General features: G+C 43.8%; 1 protein-coding gene across 7 annotated transcripts in view; it reads left to right on the top strand.

Moving 5' to 3' along the window:
• The window catches only part of RUFY2 (RUN and FYVE domain containing 2), a 68470-nt gene that overhangs the window by 40979 nt on the left and 4817 nt on the right, over positions 1-22674 (top strand). For 3 of the 7 annotated variants that reach the window (XM_006036853.3, XM_025193230.1, XM_025193231.1), the window contains 4 exons: positions 4497-4591; positions 6896-6944; positions 11190-11267; positions 12311-17227. In XM_006036853.3, coding sequence (XP_006036915.2) covers positions 4497-4591; positions 6896-6944; positions 11190-11267; positions 12311-12454 — 366 coding nt within the window. In that variant the 3' untranslated portion in view covers positions 12455-17227. Of the gene's footprint in view, positions 1-4496; positions 4592-6895; positions 6945-11189; positions 11268-12310; positions 17228-18059; positions 18146-20097; positions 20770-22674 lie in introns of those variants that run through there. The other 4 variants (XR_003092047.1, XM_014526362.2, XR_003092048.1 and 1 more) reach the window with 4 other exon arrangements.

Below are 22674 nucleotides of genomic sequence, written 5' to 3' on the forward strand. Positions count from 1 at the left end.
TTACACTAGCAACTCGGATACACACACGTTCAAAATAACCAGTCTAGGTTCATGCACACCTATTGTCAGTTTAAGCCCATACACGCTACACACAGCAGATTTAGACAGAATCAGTTACCAGTTACCAACACCTGCACATCCAATACACATACGTGGATTACTAATTCATATACCCCCCCCAACACACACACACACTCTGATATCTATTTATGTGTATATATATGTGTATTCACTAATTCACACACATACCACCCACCTACACATACACACAGGTGAGTTCCTAAGTTGGGTGTTGTGATATGTATGTATGCATGTGTTTGGTGTACTTGGGATACCTGGGGAGAGAAGGTAAGAAAGTAGAAGTGTAGGGAGTTAAAGTTACTGGAAATGAAAGTCACTGGGACCGGGATTAGAACCGTGCGGGGGGGGAAGCCTGAAAACAGAGAGACGGACAACAGAAAATCACAGGAAAAGCAGCAGGCAGCAGGGACAGCAGGAAAGCAAGAAGAGGCTGAGAGGTGACAGAAAAGGGGAGATGGATTTGGGAGGAGATTGGGAAACTAGCAGAGAGGGTGGGAACTGGAGCTGAGAAAGAGAGAGAGAGAATGAGGCTGGAATTTAAGATGGGGAAGGGACTGGGATTCAGTAAAACATGACCCAACTTGGGGTTGCAAATGACAGTGGTTTTATTGAACAGAGGAGATGGTGACACAATGCCAAATTGGTTCCCTTGCACACACCCCCACCCCTACCCACCCACCCACCCACACACACACACGCACAAAATGGCAGCAGGGGTTAAAGAGGCTTGGTGCAGGGGCTGAAGTCCACTGAAGTCCAGGAGGAGACAGAGAGAGAGAGTCCAAATTGTAGGAGGAGGTGTGCAGGTAATATCTACCTATCCAGTCTGGAAGGGGTCCTTGTCCAGTAGGTGTTGTCCAGAGGGGGGTCGCTGGCAGGGCCTCTGGGTGAATAGGTAGTGTGGCATGGTGTTGGTCCAGATGGAAATGGTGTTCCCACTGGGTCTGTCTTCACTGGCCCTTTTTATAGGGGCAGACCTTGTGTGACCCTAGTGACAGGAGGCATGCCTAGGTAAGGGTCAACCCCTGGCGTACTGAGCATGTGTGCTTCATGCAGGGATGTGCAGTTTTGGGTTTCTGTAATGGTGAGAGTTGCTGTTTTCTTTCAAATGCTGGTCTTGTCTCTGTTCCTGGGTGAGGTCCGTGGTTCCTGGGTGAATCAATGCGAGGTGATGGCCCAGTCATTACAGGCCATTCAGTAGAGGCCTGCTACCATTGTATTTCAGTCATTCCCAATCACACTCATTCATCGGGGAACCAATTTACATGGTAGGGGTATGTGACTGATACAGTTGCAACATGGGATGCCCAGGCAGAGGACAGAAGATGAAGACCTGACACACAAAATGGAAACTTGACATGACTTTGGTTCATTTACAAACACAGGCCTAAACCATACAATATCCATATGAAACAATAAAAATCAATACAAAAATGGTAATAATACAATATACAGCAGTAAAAATCAATACAAACCTACTAACAATACAATATAAAACGGTGGATATCCAAAACCAAAAACTTGCTACCAAAATAAAAATGTTTTAAAGCTTATCCTAAGTCTGAGCTCACTTATACTTATCTATAGGGAATAGAGAGGGAGAGAAAAAGTCAGAAATGTTTGGGGAAAGGGGAGGGAATGCATTTTAAAATAAAGGAAAAAAAATATTAGTTTCTGATTCTTCATTAAAAATAGGTAGTGTTTTCCTGTCATATATGGCTACCACATTTTCCCCAGGCTCCTTCCATAGTGCAACTAATACGTTGTGACAGTTTTCTGGCCGGTATCTTGAATCTGAATATCTGATATTCATTCATATGTCAGGAATTGATTAGCCCCTAAATAGAGGTCATGATCTTTTAGGAAGCAGCTGAAGTAGGTAAAGAAGTAAGACAAAAATATCTAAAAGAAAAAAGTTAGGCAGTCAAGAAACCAAAGCAAAGCAAATCAGTGGTAACTGATATAAAATGTGCCTAGGTGGGAGACTACACCTGATATACTTTAATGTAGATCTGAGATGCAGATGCTTTCACTTTGTGTTACTTGTTTGTGCCTTGCTCCTTGTCTTTTAGTGTGGCAGTCTCTAGAGGCCAAGCCAGTTAGTTCTCTGCTCTGTTTGTTAGCTGGTTCCTTAGTGTCCTGTATCATCTTTCTATCTTCCTCCTGGTTTATTCTTCTGCCAGTTGTACTAAAGCTTTGAGAGTACTCTATCTATGTTTTATTCAAGTTGATGCACTATGCCAGTAGTGCTCAACCTTTTTTCCCAGCGGGCAAGGCAGTGCCTGGGCTGACTGCAGGCCTGATGGTGGTTCTGATCCAGCACCCAGGGCTAGCACAGCAGCTACCATTTGGCTATGTGGGTAGGGAGTGGGGGAGGCGGGGGGCAGCTCTGCCTGAGCCTGGTCCCACAAGGGGGTAAGGGGGTTCACCTGGCCTCCACAGGCAGGCAAGGGGGTAGGAGGGAAAGGGACCTGACCTGGCCCTTCAGGGAGGGAGTGGGGCATGGTCCAACCCCTCGGTGAAAAGGGGCCTGGCTCCATAAGGGGAAAAAGGGCGTTGCCCAGCCCCTGTGGAGAAGGGGGCGTTTTCTGGCCTCACAGCACCCCTGTACTATGCACATTATTGTAGTGTTCAAGCATGGCCTCTTCCTTTCTTTCTTTTATACGTGCCACCCTTTTTGTAATAGTCCCAGACAGTGTAACTTTCTGCTTTCCATATATACTTAAGTGGCCTCATTTTACTGTGTGTGTTTGTATTTACTACTTGCTATCAGCCACAGGTTCCTGATAGGCTGTTATTTCCTAACTTGAATAGATATATATATACTGTGACATGCTTTCCACACAGTGGCCTCTTTCTGCAAAGACAGCTGCCTGAGTTTGGTTTTAAATTGGCTAAGTTGGGAGCAGTTACCTTAATATTTGTGCTGTGGTGTTAAATGGTTAATATAATCAATATGAAGCATTGCCATATATCCTAATCTCCTTTCACAATTTATTTTTGGTAAATATAACTTAAAAAAAATCAGACTCTTGCTACAGATTCAGAATTGTTTTGGATAATTCCAGGTGTTTAGGTCTTTTTGATTTCTATATTCTTTCTTTGAATTTTAGAAAAGGAGCCTTAGAAAAGGAAGAATCAGTCTTCAGTAAGGGGAGATGCTCAATTTTTAAGGAATTGAGAATGGAATGAGAGTAGTACTGTTTGGAATATTACACATTTTAAAAATGTTTTTAGGGATCTACAGTAAGCCAGCTAATTAATATTGGTTGGTTTCAAATTACCACCTGTAACTAATCTACAGAAGAAAACTATTCAGTGGTTATTGTAGTGATTAATTAAGATTTCTTAGCTAGTTCATAATCAGAGAAACAGGGACATTTTTAAGTAGCAGGATTTGCAAGTTTAGTTCCATTAAAAAAAAAAAAAGTCCCCTAGCTTTATTAAATAGTAAATTCTGTATATATTTGAAAGAAAGTGTGTATTTACTACTCCTTATGATAACCTCCAGTTCATACATTCCAAGTAGTTGTGGTTTCCCTCTGAAACAGCTAAGATGAGAGCCACCTAAGTGCAAGACCTTAGGCAAGAAGAAACAGCTAAGATGAGAGCCACCTAAGGGCAAGAAAAAGACTTTCAGCTACTTTACAGGATTTTATCGTCTGTTGCAAGGAAGGTGAGGTGAAAACAGTCAGGGAGATAGATGAATGTGAATGTTACAGGACTTGCAGAAGGCAGGGTAGAGATGCACCCTATAGATTGACTAACTCAGAGATGCATAAGCTTTCATGAGTCCAAACTGACTTCATCACATGATGCCTGATGAATTGCAGTCATAGATTCATGTACAAGTTATCCAGCAATAAGGTTGACAGCCAACAGTCTGCTTTAACCCTGTATTTCTTGTCCTTTTGTTCTACCTTAATATCCCACCAATTCTACTTTTCTGACATCTTGGAGAACTACAAGAAAGGTGTTTTTCTGGTACATTTTTTGTTTGTTAATTTGGGGCTGATCAAAAAGCCCCACTTAGATCAATAGGAGTCTTCCTATTGACTTCAGTGGACCTTGGACATTTTTGCAATAAAGCGTTGATTCAAGAGTTGCGCAAAATATAGTTGTAGTATCACAACAATGCCTGCTCAGGAACAGAGTCAAAACACCTTTGGAGAAATAAGCACTGCCTCTCTCTACTATCATATGGTTTCTTGATGGGTTTGGTTTTGTGAGTAAATCAAAATGTTAATACTAATTACTGAATACTAATACTGACTCACTCCTTCCATCATCCTTTCTGACTTGAAATTCAGTAGGAGATTGTATGTTCCAAACACTTAACAGCACCTTTCTAAGTAGTAAGTATGATGTTGTTTCTCCTTTTTGTTTTTTCTTAAAAACTCTTTTAATTTTTAAAGGAATTCCTTGAACTACAGGACAAAAACCGACAGTTGAAAAAGTTATGTCAGGATCAAGAAGCAGCCCTCCAAGAACTTGCCTACAAGCTTAGCGAGTAACTTGTTTTTTCTTGTGATTTTTGTAATTTTAAATTAAGATACAGTTAAGAAACACAACTGTGCAACTACCGCTTGAATATATAAAGTCGGACTGTGCTATCTAACTTGTTTTGAATGAAGCTCTATACCAAGGGTCAGCAACCAGCAGCATGTGTGCCAGAGTATGGCACGCAAGGCCATTTTGCTTGGCATGTCACAGCTGGGCCGGGCTCTGGGCAGCTGCTGCCAGCCATGGACCCCAGACTGCTTGCAGCAAATGGCGAGGAGGCTGCAAGCCCTGCTGCAAGCAGCCCAGGCTCTATGGCAGGCAGCTGTTGCCCAGAGTCCAGGCTGGATGCGGCAGGCAGCCAAGAGGCTGCAAACAGTAGTACTGGGCTCTGGAGCCATGAATAGGCTTTGTGGTGGCAGCTGCACATGTGCTTCGGGGAATACGGCTGAGAAGGCTGGGGGCAGTGCAACCCCAGCCCTTTGCCTGTCATGCACCCCAAGGCATGCATTTAGCTGCTGCCACCACAGAATCGGTGCCAGGGCTCCGGACCCTGGTGCAGCTGTTTGCAGCCTCCCAGCTGCCTGCTGCAGTTGACCAGAGCCCAGGCCAGCAGTCTGCTGGCAGCGTGCAAATAGCTGCACCAGGCTCCACCTGGCTCTGTGGCAGCTGCACATATGCCTTGGGGTAGATGGCAGGGGAGGTGTTGTGCTGCCCTGGGCCCCTTACTGGCCATGCGCCCTGAGGTGCACGTGCAGCTGTCACTGTCACGGAGCCTGGCTGGAGCCTGGTACAGCTGTTTGCAGCCTCCTTGCTGCCTGCCACAGCCAGCTCAGGCTCTGGGCAGCTGCAGGAGGCAGCAGAGAGGGTGCAAATAGCTGCACTGATGTCTAGAGTCCTGACACTGGCTCTGCGATGGCAACGGTTGCACACCCACCTCGGAGCATGTGGCAGGAAAGGAGCTGGGGCAGTGCAACCCCAGTCCCTTCCCTACTGTTTGCCGAGAGGTGCACATGAACCTGCTGCCAGCAGTGAGGATTGGGCCCCTTGCAGCTCCTCTGCCATCTGCCTCTGGCATGCCAAGTTGAGGGCATGGGTCAAACTTGGGATGTTTATAGTGCTTCGGCCAAAAAATGTTGCTGACCCCTACTCTGTACAAATGTTCCTAGTTAGGTCCAGCTCTGCCAGCACACTTAACATATTTACCATCACCTAAGGCAGAGGAGGCTAACCTTTTTGATAGATGTGCCACAAATTGTCCTTGTGCCATCTCTGAGTTTTTTCCGTTTACTCTTTTAAGGAGATCTTTCTCTTACATGTTATACAAGCAGAGTAGTTTCATAGTCTTTAATCCCATTTGTACTAATGAGTGCATATACATGTGCGCCTTACTGCAGAGTTGACTAATTAGCTCTGCAGTAAAGCATCACCATCTACAGTATTAGGGTGCAGTAGATTAATTAACTGCACCCTAAGATAGTTCTGTCAGGGACAGTACTACCTTATGGCACAGTTACTGCACCAAAGCAGACGTGGACAGTGACTGGGGCTGGCTGGGGCATGAGGGTGCAAAAGTGCAGGGGTTACCAGTTGTCTATCCCTGCATTTTAGCACCCTCAGGCCTCAGCCATCCTGTTGCCGGCACCTGCAACCTGGGGCTGACCCGTCTGAGTCCCCTGCCAGCCTGAGGCTGCTCCACCCTGGCTCAAACTGCCATGGTCCTGAGCATAGCATCTGCATGCACGCCCTGGACCATAGCAGTTTGAGCATCTACATGTCATTAAGGTGCTGTGATAAACTCCAGTGCAAACTGTGCCAGAGTTTGTCACATCGCCTTAATCAATGGCATGTGTAGATGCACCCAGTGGTATTGGACCAGTGTCACTGTTCACTGTATAGATGGTCTGCAACTGTTTAAAACAGTGCCTGCACTAGTGAGATTTAAGTCTTGTAGTTCCAGACCTCAGTTTCTACATGTGTTGTATGTCAGCTACGAGACTTCCATGTATATGTAGTGATATTTGTTCAAATTTCCCTGGTCCTGACAAGTCCTAAACGTATTGCCATCATTTAAAAAGATCACAATGCCTTTGGGGAAAGATTCTGTTTGTGTAAGGTGTGGGGCAGAACAGGGCCTTGGTCTTGATTGGGCTTTCTGACTCTTCCCACAACATAACTTATCAACTAGAGGTTAATCAGAATGTGCCTTTAAAGTTCTTAAAGGTTGCAGTTCTTTTAAGTGTGTCAACAATGTGCTGCAGTTAACTGTGCCCAATAAATATCTAATGTATGTATAATCTTGTAATCTCTTTAGAGCCAAGCTTAAAATAGAAGATATAAAAGAAGCCAACAAAGCATTGCAGGTTAGTAAGATATGGGGCATATAAAGGCTGTTTTTTATTTCTCTTTTAAAGAAGCAGCCCTCCAAGAACTTGCCTACAAGCTTAGCGAGTAACTTGTTTTTTCTTGTGATTTTTGTAATTTTAAATTAAGATACAGTTAAGAAACACAACTGTGCAACTACCGCTTGAATATATAAAGTCGGACTGTGCTATCTAACTTGTTTTGAATGAAGCTCTATACCAAGGGTCAGCAACCAGCAGCATGTGTGCCAGAGTATGGCACGCAAGGCCATTTTGCTTGGCATGTCACAGCTGGGCCGGGCTCTGGGCAGCTGCTGCCAGCCATGGACCCCAGACTGCTTGCAGCAAATGGCGAGGAGGCTGCAAGCCCTGCTGCAAGCAGCCCAGGCTCTATGGCAGGCAGCTGTTGCCCAGAGTCCAGGCTGGATGCGGCAGGCAGCCAAGAGGCTGCAAACAGTAGTACTGGGCTCTGGAGCCATGAATAGGCTTTGTGGTGGCAGCTGCACATGTGCTTCGGGGAATACGGCTGAGAAGGCTGGGGGCAGTGCAACCCCAGCCCTTTGCCTGTCATGCACCCCAAGGCATGCATTTAGCTGCTGCCACCACAGAATCGGTGCCAGGGCTCCGGACCCTGGTGCAGCTGTTTGCAGCCTCCCAGCTGCCTGCTGCAGTTGACCAGAGCCCAGGCCAGCAGTCTGCTGGCAGCGTGCAAATAGCTGCACCAGGCTCCACCTGGCTCTGTGGCAGCTGCACATATGCCTTGGGGTAGATGGCAGGGGAGGTGTTGTGCTGCCCTGGGCCCCTTACTGGCCATGCGCCCTGAGGTGCACGTGCAGCTGTCACTGTCACGGAGCCTGGCTGGAGCCTGGTACAGCTGTTTGCAGCCTCCTTGCTGCCTGCCACAGCCAGCTCAGGCTCTGGGCAGCTGCAGGAGGCAGCAGAGAGGGTGCAAATAGCTGCACTGATGTCTAGAGTCCTGACACTGGCTCTGCGATGGCAACGGTTGCACACCCACCTCGGAGCATGTGGCAGGAAAGGAGCTGGGGCAGTGCAACCCCAGTCCCTTCCCTACTGTTTGCCGAGAGGTGCACATGAACCTGCTGCCAGCAGTGAGGATTGGGCCCCTTGCAGCTCCTCTGCCATCTGCCTCTGGCATGCCAAGTTGAGGGCATGGGTCAAACTTGGGATGTTTATAGTGCTTCGGCCAAAAAATGTTGCTGACCCCTACTCTGTACAAATGTTCCTAGTTAGGTCCAGCTCTGCCAGCACACTTAACATATTTACCATCACCTAAGGCAGAGGAGGCTAACCTTTTTGATAGATGTGCCACAAATTGTCCTTGTGCCATCTCTGAGTTTTTTCCGTTTACTCTTTTAAGGAGATCTTTCTCTTACATGTTATACAAGCAGAGTAGTTTCATAGTCTTTAATCCCATTTGTACTAATGAGTGCATATACATGTGCGCCTTACTGCAGAGTTGACTAATTAGCTCTGCAGTAAAGCATCACCATCTACAGTATTAGGGTGCAGTAGATTAATTAACTGCACCCTAAGATAGTTCTGTCAGGGACAGTACTACCTTATGGCACAGTTACTGCACCAAAGCAGACGTGGACAGTGACTGGGGCTGGCTGGGGCATGAGGGTGCAAAAGTGCAGGGGTTACCAGTTGTCTATCCCTGCATTTTAGCACCCTCAGGCCTCAGCCATCCTGTTGCCGGCACCTGCAACCTGGGGCTGACCCGTCTGAGTCCCCTGCCAGCCTGAGGCTGCTCCACCCTGGCTCAAACTGCCATGGTCCTGAGCATAGCATCTGCATGCACGCCCTGGACCATAGCAGTTTGAGCATCTACATGTCATTAAGGTGCTGTGATAAACTCCAGTGCAAACTGTGCCAGAGTTTGTCACATCGCCTTAATCAATGGCATGTGTAGATGCACCCAGTGGTATTGGACCAGTGTCACTGTTCACTGTATAGATGGTCTGCAACTGTTTAAAACAGTGCCTGCACTAGTGAGATTTAAGTCTTGTAGTTCCAGACCTCAGTTTCTACATGTGTTGTATGTCAGCTACGAGACTTCCATGTATATGTAGTGATATTTGTTCAAATTTCCCTGGTCCTGACAAGTCCTAAACGTATTGCCATCATTTAAAAAGATCACAATGCCTTTGGGGAAAGATTCTGTTTGTGTAAGGTGTGGGGCAGAACAGGGCCTTGGTCTTGATTGGGCTTTCTGACTCTTCCCACAACATAACTTATCAACTAGAGGTTAATCAGAATGTGCCTTTAAAGTTCTTAAAGGTTGCAGTTCTTTTAAGTGTGTCAACAATGTGCTGCAGTTAACTGTGCCCAATAAATATCTAATGTATGTATAATCTTGTAATCTCTTTAGAGCCAAGCTTAAAATAGAAGATATAAAAGAAGCCAACAAAGCATTGCAGGTTAGTAAGATATGGGGCATATAAAGGCTGTTTTTTATTTCTCTTTTAAAATGCACAACAGTAGATTTTTCTCCAAAAATGAGGGCATATGATAGATTGTAATTTGTATGTTCTTAGCCTCCAGTGAGAGACAGAGGTGTACAGTTGCTTCTGATTGATTTTTGTATGGGATGTTGCTATAGCCCCTTGATTTTTATTTGTAACTTGCTACCAAAAGGTATGCTAGGTCTTTTTTGGTCAAAAGGGTATATTGTTATATGAAATCATTTTCTTAGTTTAAAATCATGTTAAAAATCGAATTAAAATTTTGTGCAGATTATTTAGTTTTAAGCAGTATTATTATTAAATTTATTTTGTGGTCTGTGATCAATATGGATTTAATTATAATAGGAGTAATATAAACATTTTTATAAATAAACCTAGTGAAACATTCCTGGAGCTTCTTAGTTTTAGAAGTGGGAAGCCATAATGGGTTTACCACTGAAGCTTTTTGTGGTGGAGATCCAGAGTTGCCAAACCCAAACTTTTTTTTGTTTACTGACAGTTTTCAAACTTTACTACCAACCAAACTTTTTGCCGACATGCTTTTACTTTTAGTAAAGAAAAAAGAAGAAGTCTTAGGTTGGCAACCCTGCATGACTGCAGCAGTGCTTTTACACTGTGCTGCCCTCCTACCCCCAGGGTCCTACTGACTCGCCTGACTGTACCCTGAGCCATGCCGCACCCTCAGCCTGATCCTGTTCTCCCTGTCCTAGCACAGATCCCACTGCCACCTCTTCCCTCTGTCCCTCCAACCCCGCAGCTTTGTCTCTGTCAGGGTGGGAGGGTAGAAGGAACTACAGATGCTCAGGGTAGAAAGAACTACAGATGCTCCAGTGGGCCAGAAAGCCCTGACAGACAGGGCTCTGAGCCCTGACAGACAGGGCTCTGAGCACACTGCTCAGTGCTTAGGGCTCTGAGCAGTGCTCCCACTTAGACACCAGGTAATGATACTCTGCTCTGCCCAGCATCAACATTTGAATCTAGCCTCATTCCAACAGGGATCTTGAACTGAGCTCAGTGTTTCTTTGCTTTTTATGGATAGCTCAACTTTTCTTACAAACATCACAGATAAGCATTTTTAGGCTGCAGTTGTTGTTGGTTTTTTTTTTTTGTTTGTTTGTTTGTTTTTTTTGTTTTTAAGGACTGTCCATAAATTTATGGACAGTTGGCAACCCTGTGGAGAGCAACATTTTCTTTGTATAGCAGTTCTGCTCCTTGACCTGGGGCTCCTAAACACTGCTACAATATAAATAATTATTATGATAACACAACCACTTGGGTGAAATGCTCTCAGAAAGATTACACTTGTCCCCTTTTGAGGCTGAGCGAGGACATATTCATCGTTCATTTGACCAAAAAGAAATTGAAGCTGCTTAATGCTGTTATCCTTCTTACCTGTCTAAAGGATGTGATGGTCTGCTGGAATGGGTCTGGGAGCTCTCTCTCCTGTTCCCAGCCCTGTTTCTAGCAATCTTTGCAGTCTTAAAAAGTCACTGCTTCTCTCCTCTTTCATTCCCTTTGTCTATCTTGCAAATTTAGACAGTGCAAGGTCTTTTGGAGCAATTTCTTTCTCTTACAATTTGTTCTGGCAGTGTCTATCATAATGTGGCACCAACATCTATTAGGGTCACAAGGCACAATCACATAAATAATAAATTGTGCTTATCTTGAGGACTCTTATCCACTGCAATGCAAAGTTGGCTTGTATCATGTATTCTCATCTCTAATTGATATCTAAAAACTTGTTTTCTCCCAACTCCAGGGGCAAGTTTGGCTGAAAGATAAAGAAGCAACACATTGCAAATTATGTGAAACAGAATTTTCTCTTTCCAAAAGGAAGGTAAGCTTGGGAAAGAAATATCAATTCCCATTCTTTAAAAGTTACATGAAATGAACATTAAATTTAGTATCCTTAGAGGTGCAGCAGTCTCAGCCAGAAATCAAATGCAGTTATTTAAGGGATGCTTACATTTGAACTTCTCTGGCTTTCTTGATGTGCAAGTACACATTCAAACCGTGATCCTACGAGGTGCTCTGTGTGGGCAGAATCTTGCGCCACAAAGTTTTGTCCATGAAGTGCATGTTGTTAACCTTTTGAAATTTTCATGGCCTCAGATAAATTCTGGCTTTGGAGCTGGTATAGCCAGTCAAACATGTGAGTGCTATATTTAGGATATGTTAGCTGTACATATTTATACAGTGGACTAAGAAAATATGAGTTCATATCCTGACACTATTGTAAGAGACTGTAAAATTAATTCCCATACTGGAAAATTAATTTGTGTGCACCTGCTTTTTCTAAAAATTAATCTTAACTATTTAATTTTTTTGTGTTACATCCTGTTAGCTACAGATTCTCGATGGATCATTTCATTTTCAAATCAAATTCAGATTTGACTTCTTCAAATGCAAGCAAAATAATTTCTTGCATGTTGTTTTACAGCAGAGGTGTTAAATTCCATTGGTCACCCATGCCAGACCTGGACTGTGGGGCTCCGCATGGGCTAGAACCCCAGGGCCAGAGGATACAGCTCTGTGGGCTGTATCTTTGACACCCCTGCTTCACAGCATGTGATGCTGCATTCTCATGTCTTGAGGAACACATTCAGATCTTAGAGTTTGTGTTTTTGCCTTGATATTTTAGTAGTTATTCACCTAGGACAGCCTACTGTGTAGCTTGTCTTAGTAGAGCACAGTGGGTAGGTGATTTAGGTGGCTTGTGCTGTCATCTTTACAAAACTGAAATTAGGTTTCTGATACAGTCTTAAAGATGGCTTTCCAACATTTTTTGGTGTGTATATTTAATAATGGCTGATTGTCAAATATATAGCGCATTTTAGTGGATGCTTTAAAGTAACTTTTTGTTTCTCTGCTGCTATTTAGCATCACTGTAGAAACTGTGGTGAAATTTTCTGTAACGCCTGCTCTGACAATGAGCTGCCTTTGCCGTCCTCGCCAAAGCCTGTCCGAGTCTGTGATTCCTGTCATGCATTACTTATACAGAGGTGCTCTTCCAACCTTCCATAAAATTCCTTTACAAAATGCTTCTGAAATTTTGCTGCTTGACAAATCATGTAAAAAGATCTAATGTAAAGTATTTTTGTGTGTGCTCCTGGAATTCAGATGAGCGGTCCAGTTTGGGGTTTTCAAAGCCTATGAACAATGGTGTTAAATAGCCATTTCTAGTTGAAGCTGATTGGGAAATGAGTGCCGAACACCCTGAGACTCCTTTAAAGAACCCATATTTAGAATTAGATTCTAATACTTGACCCTAACAGGCTGCTTAGGAAGGAAAGCTTAGATATAGTTTTAGTGTAAAGAGTATTTCATATTGAAGCTTTCCTTCAGCAGCTCCGTTTCTTACCAAAGTATAGACAATAGAATTTTATTTTGAATAACTAATTCAAATTACATCACAAATTAAACCATTTTGGTAATATATTTTAAAAATCCAGTTTGATTTAATTATTAGCCTTGAGTATTTTGCACAGTTCATGTTTTTAGTTAGTTAGTTATTTTTAAAATGCTGGGCTAAGTTATGTGCCATATGTCTAATAGCCAAAACTACACTCAGATATATGCAGTCAATGGGAATTGCATACATATGTCTAGGGGAAGAAATTACAAATTTCGATTATTCATTAGCCTCAATTATTTATTTACATGGTTCATATTTTTATCTAATTTTTCATTTTTAAAAAGCTTCTAATAGCCAAAATTATATTCAGATGCATGAAAGGAACTCTCAGCAAAGTGCATAAGAGATGCACATGTATATCTGGTGGCAAAATTATAGATTATTCATAAGTCTACATTACTTGTTTGCCATGTTGCATTAGAGAGAAAAATCAGGCCTGCAAACATGCAACACTACATTTAATTTCTTAGTAATGCAGCTCTTCTAATAAGTATGTTTAAGCTACAGATTTCTGAGACAAACAGAACAGTTACATCATATTGAAAAATCATCACCTTAAGTTTAATGTGTTCATACATGTGAACTGCATTTTTGTTTTGTACTTGCTTAGACATATATTTTTTCTTTTCTTAATGGTTACAGGCTATCACAAAGATTTGTTTACTTTTAATTATTCAGTGGAAAATGTAAGAATCCAGAACTTTTTAGCAGCATTCCATCTGTTTTTAACATTCCAGCATCTAGTATACATTATATATTAATTCATTAACACAGTATTATGCCTCTAAATAACATCCTGCTGTTCCTGTTATCGTGACAATATTGCCAACCTCAATCATTCAAAAATATATGAGTTAAACATCAGAAATAATGAAACTACCATAAGTAACGATTTGTTTAAAAAACTGCCCAGTTAGGACCTCTTTTTAGTTACCTGTTTGTTTCTGGGCTAATAGAATGCACTTGGGTCACATTTTCAAGCTTTCTCTGCCATTGTGAAGAGTAACAACTTTCTTTGTTTGAAATAAAACTTCTACATAAATAACTCCAGAAGCTGGGGCTTTAAGAAAACACCACAGATTCTGAGAAACACGATAAAATTGCAAGAGATGGCAACATGCCATGCAAAATATGTTGAAACCAAATGATTTATATGAAAATTTACTAGAAACAAAAATGTCATAAAACTGCACATGAAATACATATTAGCCTTGGCCTAAGAATGAGTTTCAGTAGAACTATGGAAAAATGGATTTTAGTTAGCAGGTCAACTTAGAAAGGGATTCCCCTTAGTTTAAAAATACTTAAAAATAATGAGCTGTACTAAAATGATAGATGGTAAAGAGGTATAATATTAACACAGAGAATGTCATACTTAATGAGTTGATCACCTGTTTATTATGTGGTAGTGACAATTATTTAATTAAAGTTGCATGAGAACTTCTGTTCTAATCCCGATTTTCACTTTTAAAAAAAACTTTTATGCTCAACTTGTGAGTTGAAATTTTTTAGTTCAAGGTAATTCCTTAATGGGAAGTTTGAGCAGAAACAGTGTGGCCAGTTATTAATTGTGAGCATAACTTTTCCAAATTATGAGGGAAAAAAAGTGCAAGGTTTTTTAAGAAAAAAAGTTAAATATGGGGAAGCAGTAATCATCACTGAAGCAGTGCTCAACCTTGTTCTGGAACAAATTGGTTTCTGTATGACCAAATGTAAAATTATGTGCCTAGCTTGTTAAATATTAGTTTAAAGGACAAATTGCTCAGTTGTGTTTTGATGATTTGGCTTCACAGTTAGCCCCTTAAATTGCTGTGAGATGGTAAGGAGAAATGGTACTTGAGTACGAGGTCCTGTGCAGATGTTCACATGAGGGATCTAAAGAAGGCCTCCTGTAGATCTTATAATCTCAGCTATATCTGTATGCCTCACTTACTTCTGTGCCTTGCAGGCCCTCATGAACCCTTGAATTAGCCTCTTCCTTTAGGCTTTGTTGTTCACTTGGCTGGTGAAGGGTCTTAGCTTTGTCAGAATAAATGCTGTGCTTCTGAGGAGCTGAAGAACTTCAGTAGTCCTGAGCTTCTTGTAGCTGTGGAGATGCAAAGGAGAGTGGCTCCTTCTCATGTGTTCTAAGAGATGAGTCTGTGTTATGTCTAGGCAAGCTGACCTGGCCTGTGTATGCAGATATATGTGCTCACTGCTCTTGGGAGGGCAGTTTCACTGAAAAGCAGCTCTGAAAAAAATGTTATGTGACTATGTAATTGTGTGTATATGTTATGGTACAGACTAAAGGATTAGATTTAAGATTGAATGTGAATCCTTAACATTATCATTTTCTGATTGTTTTTGACTGCTTAAACATGGGACCTTAATGCCTTATATGAATGCCATTGTTACAGTGCTAAAACTTGCCCTTAATTAAAAAAAAAAATTATATCATAACTTCCAGTTTGGTTGAGAAAATTTAAATCTAAAGAAGAGTTTATACTCTGATAGTATTGGGGACAGTATTGTTGTGTAGGAGCTAAATAAAAAGGTGAGACCTGAACTGTGTCTAAATTGTTACATTTAGAAGAACCATTTCTAGACAGAAAATTTTATCACATTGTCTAGATTAGTACATTTGCACTAACATTCCCCCCTACACCCCTGGCCAGATACAGACCATGTGGTTCGTTTTGGTCTGGATCTAGACTGCAAGGAGCATAGTGGACCAGATCCAAAACCACCTCTGGTGGCAAGGCAGACAGCAGCTGTGTTAACTGTTGTGGGTGCCCCAGTCACTGTGTTGGCTGAGGGAGGTGTGGGGATTAATTTAACCATTGCTTGCTCTACAGCTACTGAAACATATCTCTAATAGGATTCTGTACACTAATATTTGGTAGTGGACTCCACCTCTACATGCCACATCCCAACATTTCCAGCCCCTCCAAACTGGATGACAGCTCCATGGGCTGGATCACTGACACCTTAGTACTGAAGTGTTATACAACAGAAATTGTTACAACAGTATTGTTTATTATAAAGATCAATTGCAATCTGTGGATTTAGGAGCATTTGTCAGAATATGAGGTCCCTTAAAATAAAAAGTCTTGTCTTGTAGTACAGAGAGTGTGTTTCCAGACAGCAGACTGGATTCTCCACTGTGTCTTGTCCTTTCTGAATGACAGGGCAGTGGTTTTCAACCTTTTTTCATTTGCAAACCCCTAAAAAATGTTGAATGGAGGTACAGACCTCCTTGAATTGTAAATGTGGGTATTCATGTACTTTTAATTGACCATAGTTATCTTTTGTGGATCTCTTAGACATAGTCGGCAGACCCCCAGGGGTCCGCAGGCCACAGGTTGAAAACAACTGTACTAGGGCTAAGGGATCTTAAACCATTGAGCCAGTATAGCTAGGTGTACAGTAGCACTCCACAAAGAGGGCATGACTGCCTCATGGCTGCTAGGAGGAGTTGGTAGCTTGCTCAGCTTTTCTAGGGACTGGGGGTACAAGAAAGGAGATAGATCCAGAATTGGAGTCAGATAGCTGTACTTAGTTCTTTGTAATACCCCTCCTCAGCATTGCTTATCACTTTAATTTGGCATAGCTAAGAATCTAGATCCCAGTTAGCTAATGAGAACTCTCAGCCAGATGGGGAGTACCTGGTCCCTATGGGCTGGATCCACCTGGTGGACACAATCTGGCCCCTGGGCAGGTGCAGCAGGGACCCATCCAGCTCTGTCGGGCAGGGGGCCAAAGCTCAGCTCTGCAGAAGGGAAGGGGGCATGGCCTGGCCCCAAACCAGCATTCAATGGGAGGGAGCATGGACCAGTCCCAGCCAGGCAGAAGGAAGGGGGTGTGGCCCAGACCCATGGTGGGGAGAGGGGAGGGAAGGGGCCAGCCCCAAACCAGCTGTGCGTAGGGAAGGGGGCATGGCCTGGTCCCAACCCAGCCACACACAGGGAAGGGGATTGTTTGACCTTGATCCAGCCATGCAGGGTGAGGGTTGTAGTCTGGCTCCAACCCACTGCAGGACACTTGAGATTTTGGCTGGCAATGGGAGGAGTGGCAGTATTAACTCCTCTGCCACCAAATTTCCTGACCCTTTGGGAGTGCTGTGGGCTGGATTCCAAGGCTACACAGGCCACATTTGGCCCATGGGACAGAAGTTAAGCACCTCTGCCTTAATGGGTTGTTTATATTAATCCTAATTGTAAATACTTTGGATGCCACTTGCAAATGCATTTCACATCTGAATGATGTATAGAACTAAAGACTAAGGTTGTGCAAAGGTTCTGTCCCTGATTCCATTCGGCGAAGATTCAGCATGATTCGATGGCTGAATCTCTGAATCTGAATCGAATCAGAGGACTCTTTAATCTCTGTGAATTGAATGAGAATCCTCCAAATCAATTCGGAGAGATTCGGAAATATTCGACGATTCAGACATAGACATAGCTTTAAATGTTTTTTCTACGTACCTCTAGGTAGCAGGTGGCTTGTGAACACTGAGATGGTGGGGCGGATGGAGCATCCCACAGAAGCCACTTCTGGTCCACTTCCAGGTTTGCCGTGGAGCATGCAGACTCCCTCCCCCCCATGCTCCATCCGCCCCAACATTGCATCATTCACAAGCCATGCCTGGTACCTCGAGGTATGTAGAAAAAACATTTAAAGCTGTGTCTATGGCCGAACCACTGATTCTCTGAATCGGCATCAAATCTTCAGGTCTGGGTTCAGCCGAATTGAATCGGGGACAGTAATCAGAATCAATTAATTGAATCACTGTCCCCAATTTGGGCTGAATCCAAATCGAATAGGGCCTGTTTTGCACACCCCTACTAAAGACAGAAAATGTACATTTGGGAACAAAGCCTAACCCCTGGGACTAATCAGTTCAGGTGTGTGCATGTGGAAGGAGAATGGAATGAATGCAGAAGAGGTTTGGAAGTGAAAGGAAGCCCAGTAGACTTGCAGTTAGTGGATCTGTCCCAGTAAAGGAGTGCAACCTACTTGCGTTGACAGTAGATAACAGGCTGTTAGAGCAACGACTGTGTTTTTCTGCAGAAAGTTGGAGAAAAATTCAGCTTCAAACTTTCTCTAGTTTTTTGATGCCATGTTGTGACAGAGGTAAGTTGTGGCAGATTTCCTTATATTAAAATAGGTAATGTAATCATTATCGCAGCCTATTTATTTTAATATTGCATTTCTTTTATTTGTCCCACCTTCCAGTTTTTGATGTGCCAAAGAATTCTGCATTGACAGTGTAACTGTACTGTAGGAGTTGTTGAAGCAAAGCTGGAGATTTTGCCAGCTAGGTAAGAAACAATTGGGCCTTTTGCACCTGGACAGATATGGGAGGCAGCCTGAGATAGATAAGCATGTGAGCTAACTTTTCTTTAAAAATGATCATCAGTTAAGTAGCTCATTTTGTAATATGTCATCTTCCATTTTCATACTTAAAAGCCTACTGCATAACTTCAACTCTTCTCCTAAAAGGCAGGCTGTCTGCATCAGTTATGCTAGAGATATGGTTTCCAAGCTGTTGGTTGCAACCATAAGTGCTCCAAGCAGAATTCTTCCATACGTTCTAGTGTGATATATTAGGGGTCACAACTTCTTACTGTTACCTTGTGACAAGAAGATTCTCTTTCCTCCTTATATCAAACTTGCAGAACTTGGACATTACGATTTAGATAGGGTTTTAGTCAGCATGAGTAGACAATGGGTACTGCTTGTTCTTTAAAAAATATGTTCTATAACAACTGGTGCTGAAACAGACCCATGTAGCTGTTGTTGACACACAAAATACTACATGTGAAAATATCTCTGTGATAAGACAGATTACAGCAGGGGCAGGCAACATTTTTTGGCTGGAGTGCTGAAAAACACCACAGTGCCTACCTTGGAAGGTGCCAGAGTGCCGGCATGCCAGAAAAACAAAATGAAGGAAGGGGGTACATGGCAGGATGCCCTGCTTGTGGCCCTTGCCCCGCACCCAAAGCCCCTTGCCCCCCAGCCCTGCTGCCCCTGCCTCTCATCCCGGGCTCTGTGGCTGTCAGCAGCTACCCCTGCTCTGGGTAGCTGCTGGAGTCTGGACTGCTCTCAGCAGGGCTCGCAGCATCTCAGCTACCTGCTGGGAGCAGCCCGGGCTCCCGGCTGGCAGCAGCTACCCAGAGCTGGGGCTGGCTGCAGCCGGGAGGCGGCAAACAGCTGTGCCGGGCTCTGGAGCCCTGGCATCAGCTCTGTACTAGCACATGCATGCATGCCTTGGAGCAGGCTGTGGGGGAGGGGCCTGAGGCAGCACAACCCTGGTCTCTCCCCAGCTCCCGGCATAGAGCTGGTGACTGGGCTCTGGGCAGCTGCAGCAAATAGCTGTCCCGAGCTCCACAGCTCTGGCATCAGCTCCATGCTGGTGGTGACTGCGCGCACACCTTGGGGCAGACAGCAGGGCAGTGCAGCCCGCCCCGAGATGTGTGCGTAGTCGCCGCCAGCATGTAGCTGATGCCGGAGCTGTGGAGCCTGGCGCACCTGTTTGCAGCTTCCCGGCTGCAGCCGGCCCTGCCTCTGGGTAGCTACTGTCAGCCAGGTGCCTGGGCTGCTCCCAGCAGGCAGCTGGGACACTGCAAGCTCTGCTGGGAGCAGCCTGGGCTCTGTCGCTGGCAGCAACTGCCCAGAGCCGGGACTAGCCATGCTGACCAAAATGGCCTTGCGTGCCATGCTCAGCATGCGTGCTGGGAGTTGCTGACCCCTGGATTACATGAACCTTTCTTATACTCCGCTCATTTATCTGTGTGTGTTGGACTACTGACAGTCCACATGTCTGAGGCCTCTCTACCCCAACCTTCCTAAAAACAAACAAACAAAAAAAGAGCTAGATTTCCATCTCTTGATATAGGCAGATCACTCATTGTAGAATTGAGCCACTAGTAAGAAATTTACCCTCAAACCTACGTTAGCCAATGGAAAACAGGAGAATTTTCCAAAGTATTTCCTTTACCCACTGATATGGATTGCGTTTCCTAACAGAAGCAAGATGGTTTTGGGAATAATGGTGTCTTTTAACTAATCTTTATAAATCATTCTTGCACTTAGTTAGTTAAAGTTAGTCAAAGCTTAGTTGCATGGTTGGCGAATAATCATGCAATTAATGTTGTAAAGGTAATACCAAAATCTTTTAAAACTCTTAATTATAGTTGCTTATGTAGCTTTTGTAAAGAATAAAAAAAAAATTACTGATTTTTTTTTTCTTTTCTTTTCTTTCTATTAGGCTGAAAAAATGCAGATGTTTGTGAACCTGTAGTTTGTTCAGGAAATGAAACCTGTTTAAGTGACCTATAAGCAAACTATGCAAGTAGTGCCACCTTTTAAAATTATTTTGAATGATATTCCTTATTGGACCTTTTGATTATTTTTGGTCTTGATATTTTCCCATACATGATAGTTAAATCCTGCTTGCCTTGCTCGCCGTACTCTTATTCAGTGGGACCTTTGCGAATAAGATGAGCAGGATTTGGCTTAGCGCACAAATTATTTTTATTATTTTATTAAGTTATTAATCAATTATATAAATACCAAAAGACAACATTATTTAAAAAACCAAGATTACATATTATAAAATAAGGAAATATTTTATAACTTATGTAAATTTCAGTGTTGGTAGACAACACCCTCTCTTCTGACTTGAACTTTCACTACTGATAATAGCTAGAGGTGTGCCAATATATCAGTCGCATATCAGATTGGCACTGATAACAGGAAAATTAACATTATTGGCAGTCTACTTTTTTTGTCTGATGCTGTTACCAATAAATGCCGCATGGATGCACATTAGGGCTGTGTGAAATTTCACTGCCAGTTTTTTGTTTTGATGCTGTTTTGACTCGTTTTGAGGTCGAAACAGCAAAATCGAAACGGAAGAGATATGGTCGAAACAGCCTCAAAACAAAACGAGAAAAGTCGAAACATTTTGCCGTTTCGATGCTGTTTCAACATTTCACCCGTAGGTTATAAGGGGGAAGGTTGAAACAGCCTATAATTTTGTCATTTTTGGCCTGATTTGGATGAAACAAGGTTCTCTACCTTGGGAAGAGAAACCTGCAGCATACTTATAGGCTCGGCAATGCTACGCTGGCTAGCACTACGGATGAAAGGGACTTATGGTTCATGATTGACCACAAGATGAACATGAGCCTTCAGTGTGATGCTGCAGCTAGTAAAACAAGCAAAACGCTGGCCTGCATGCATAGATGCTTCTCAAGCAAATCCCAGGATGTCATTCTCCTGTTGTACTCAACCTTGGTGAAGCCACAGCTGGAGTACTGCGTCCAGTTTTGGGCTCCACAATTCAAAAAGGATGTGGAGAAGCTTGAGAGAGTCTAGAGAAGAGCCACGTGCATGATCAGAGGTCAGGAAAACAGACCTTACAATGAGAGGCTGAGAGCTATGGGACTCTTCAGCCTAGAAAAGCGCAGGCTCAGGGGCGATCTGATGGCCACCTATAAGTTTATCAGGGGTGTTCACCAGGATCTGGGGGAACGTTAGTTTACCAGAGCACTCCAAGGGATGACAAGGTCGAACTGTTATAAACTCCTCCAAGACTGTTTCAGGCCGGACATAAGGAAGAACTTCTTTACTGTCCGAGCCCCCAAGGTCTGGAATAGTCTGCCATTGGAGGTGGTTCAAGCACCTACTTTTAATGCCTTCAAGAGAAATGTGGATGTTTATCTTGCTGGGATCCTATGACCCCAGCTGACTTCCTCCCCCTGGGGCAGGGGGCTGGACTCTGTGATGTTCCAAGGTCCCTTCCAGCCCTAATGTCTATGAAATTTATGAAACCTGCAGGAATGGTAGCCCTTTCAGAGGGCATGAAGCCTGCCAAGTTTTAAGGAGATAGGTGCAGGGGGTTCGGGGAAACTGCACCCCCAAGTCTTGAAAGCAAAACTCATGTCACGTGTACATGTCAAGCCACAGTGGGGTCAAAACTGCAGGCATGCTAGCCCCTGCTGAGGCCATAAAGCCTGCCAAGTTTCGAGGAGATAGGTACAGGGGTTTGGGGGAAACTGTACCTCAAGCTGCAGACAAGCAAATCTCATGACATGGGTGACACTGTGTGTGTTAAGGCGTAGCAGGGTGAAAGCTGCAGGCCTGCTAGCCCCTGCTGAGGCCACAAAGCCTGCCAGCTTTCAAGTTCTGGAGCCCTGCACCTCTAGCTGTTGACAGGCAAAATGTGTCATGGGTGCTTGTGCAACTGGGTCTCTCTTGGGGCACAGGGTGGGGGGAGGGAAACTACTGCAGGCCTGACTGCTATGCCTTCCTGCGGCCACAAAGCCTGCCAGCTGTCAAGGAAATAGGGGTGCAGGGCCCCAGAACCGCACTGCAACTAGCTGCTGACAGGCAAAACTTGTGACATGGGTGCTTGTGCAACTGCTGCCTCTCATCAGGCGGCAGGACTGAAGATCCCCCATCACTTGCCACAACAGACCTGGGGGTAATAATTGAACACAGTATGAACATGAGCCAGCAGTGCGATGCTGTAGTCAGCAGGGCCAACAATACCTGCATGCATCAATTGATGCATCTGCAGCAAAACTAGCCTCCTGCACCAAGCGGGAAAGACAGCTGGGGGTCAGGTGACCCTAGCAAGGTGACTGTCTAGTCTCCTCTTGAAGATTTCCAGGGTAGGTGATCTGGAGGGAGCTTATTCCACAGTCTGGACACCCTAGTTGTGAAGTAGCTTTTCCTAATGTTGAGCCTGAAATGAGCCTGAAAATCTTCCAGGAGTTTGTGACCATTATTCCTAGTTTTCCCCAAGGGTGCCCTGGTGAACAGTTGTTCACTGAGCCCT

Source organism: Alligator sinensis, unplaced genomic scaffold (assembly GCF_000455745.1).
Source record: "Alligator sinensis unplaced genomic scaffold, ASM45574v1 scaffold1841_1, whole genome shotgun sequence".
NCBI lineage: Eukaryota > Metazoa > Chordata > Crocodylia > Alligatoridae > Alligator > Alligator sinensis.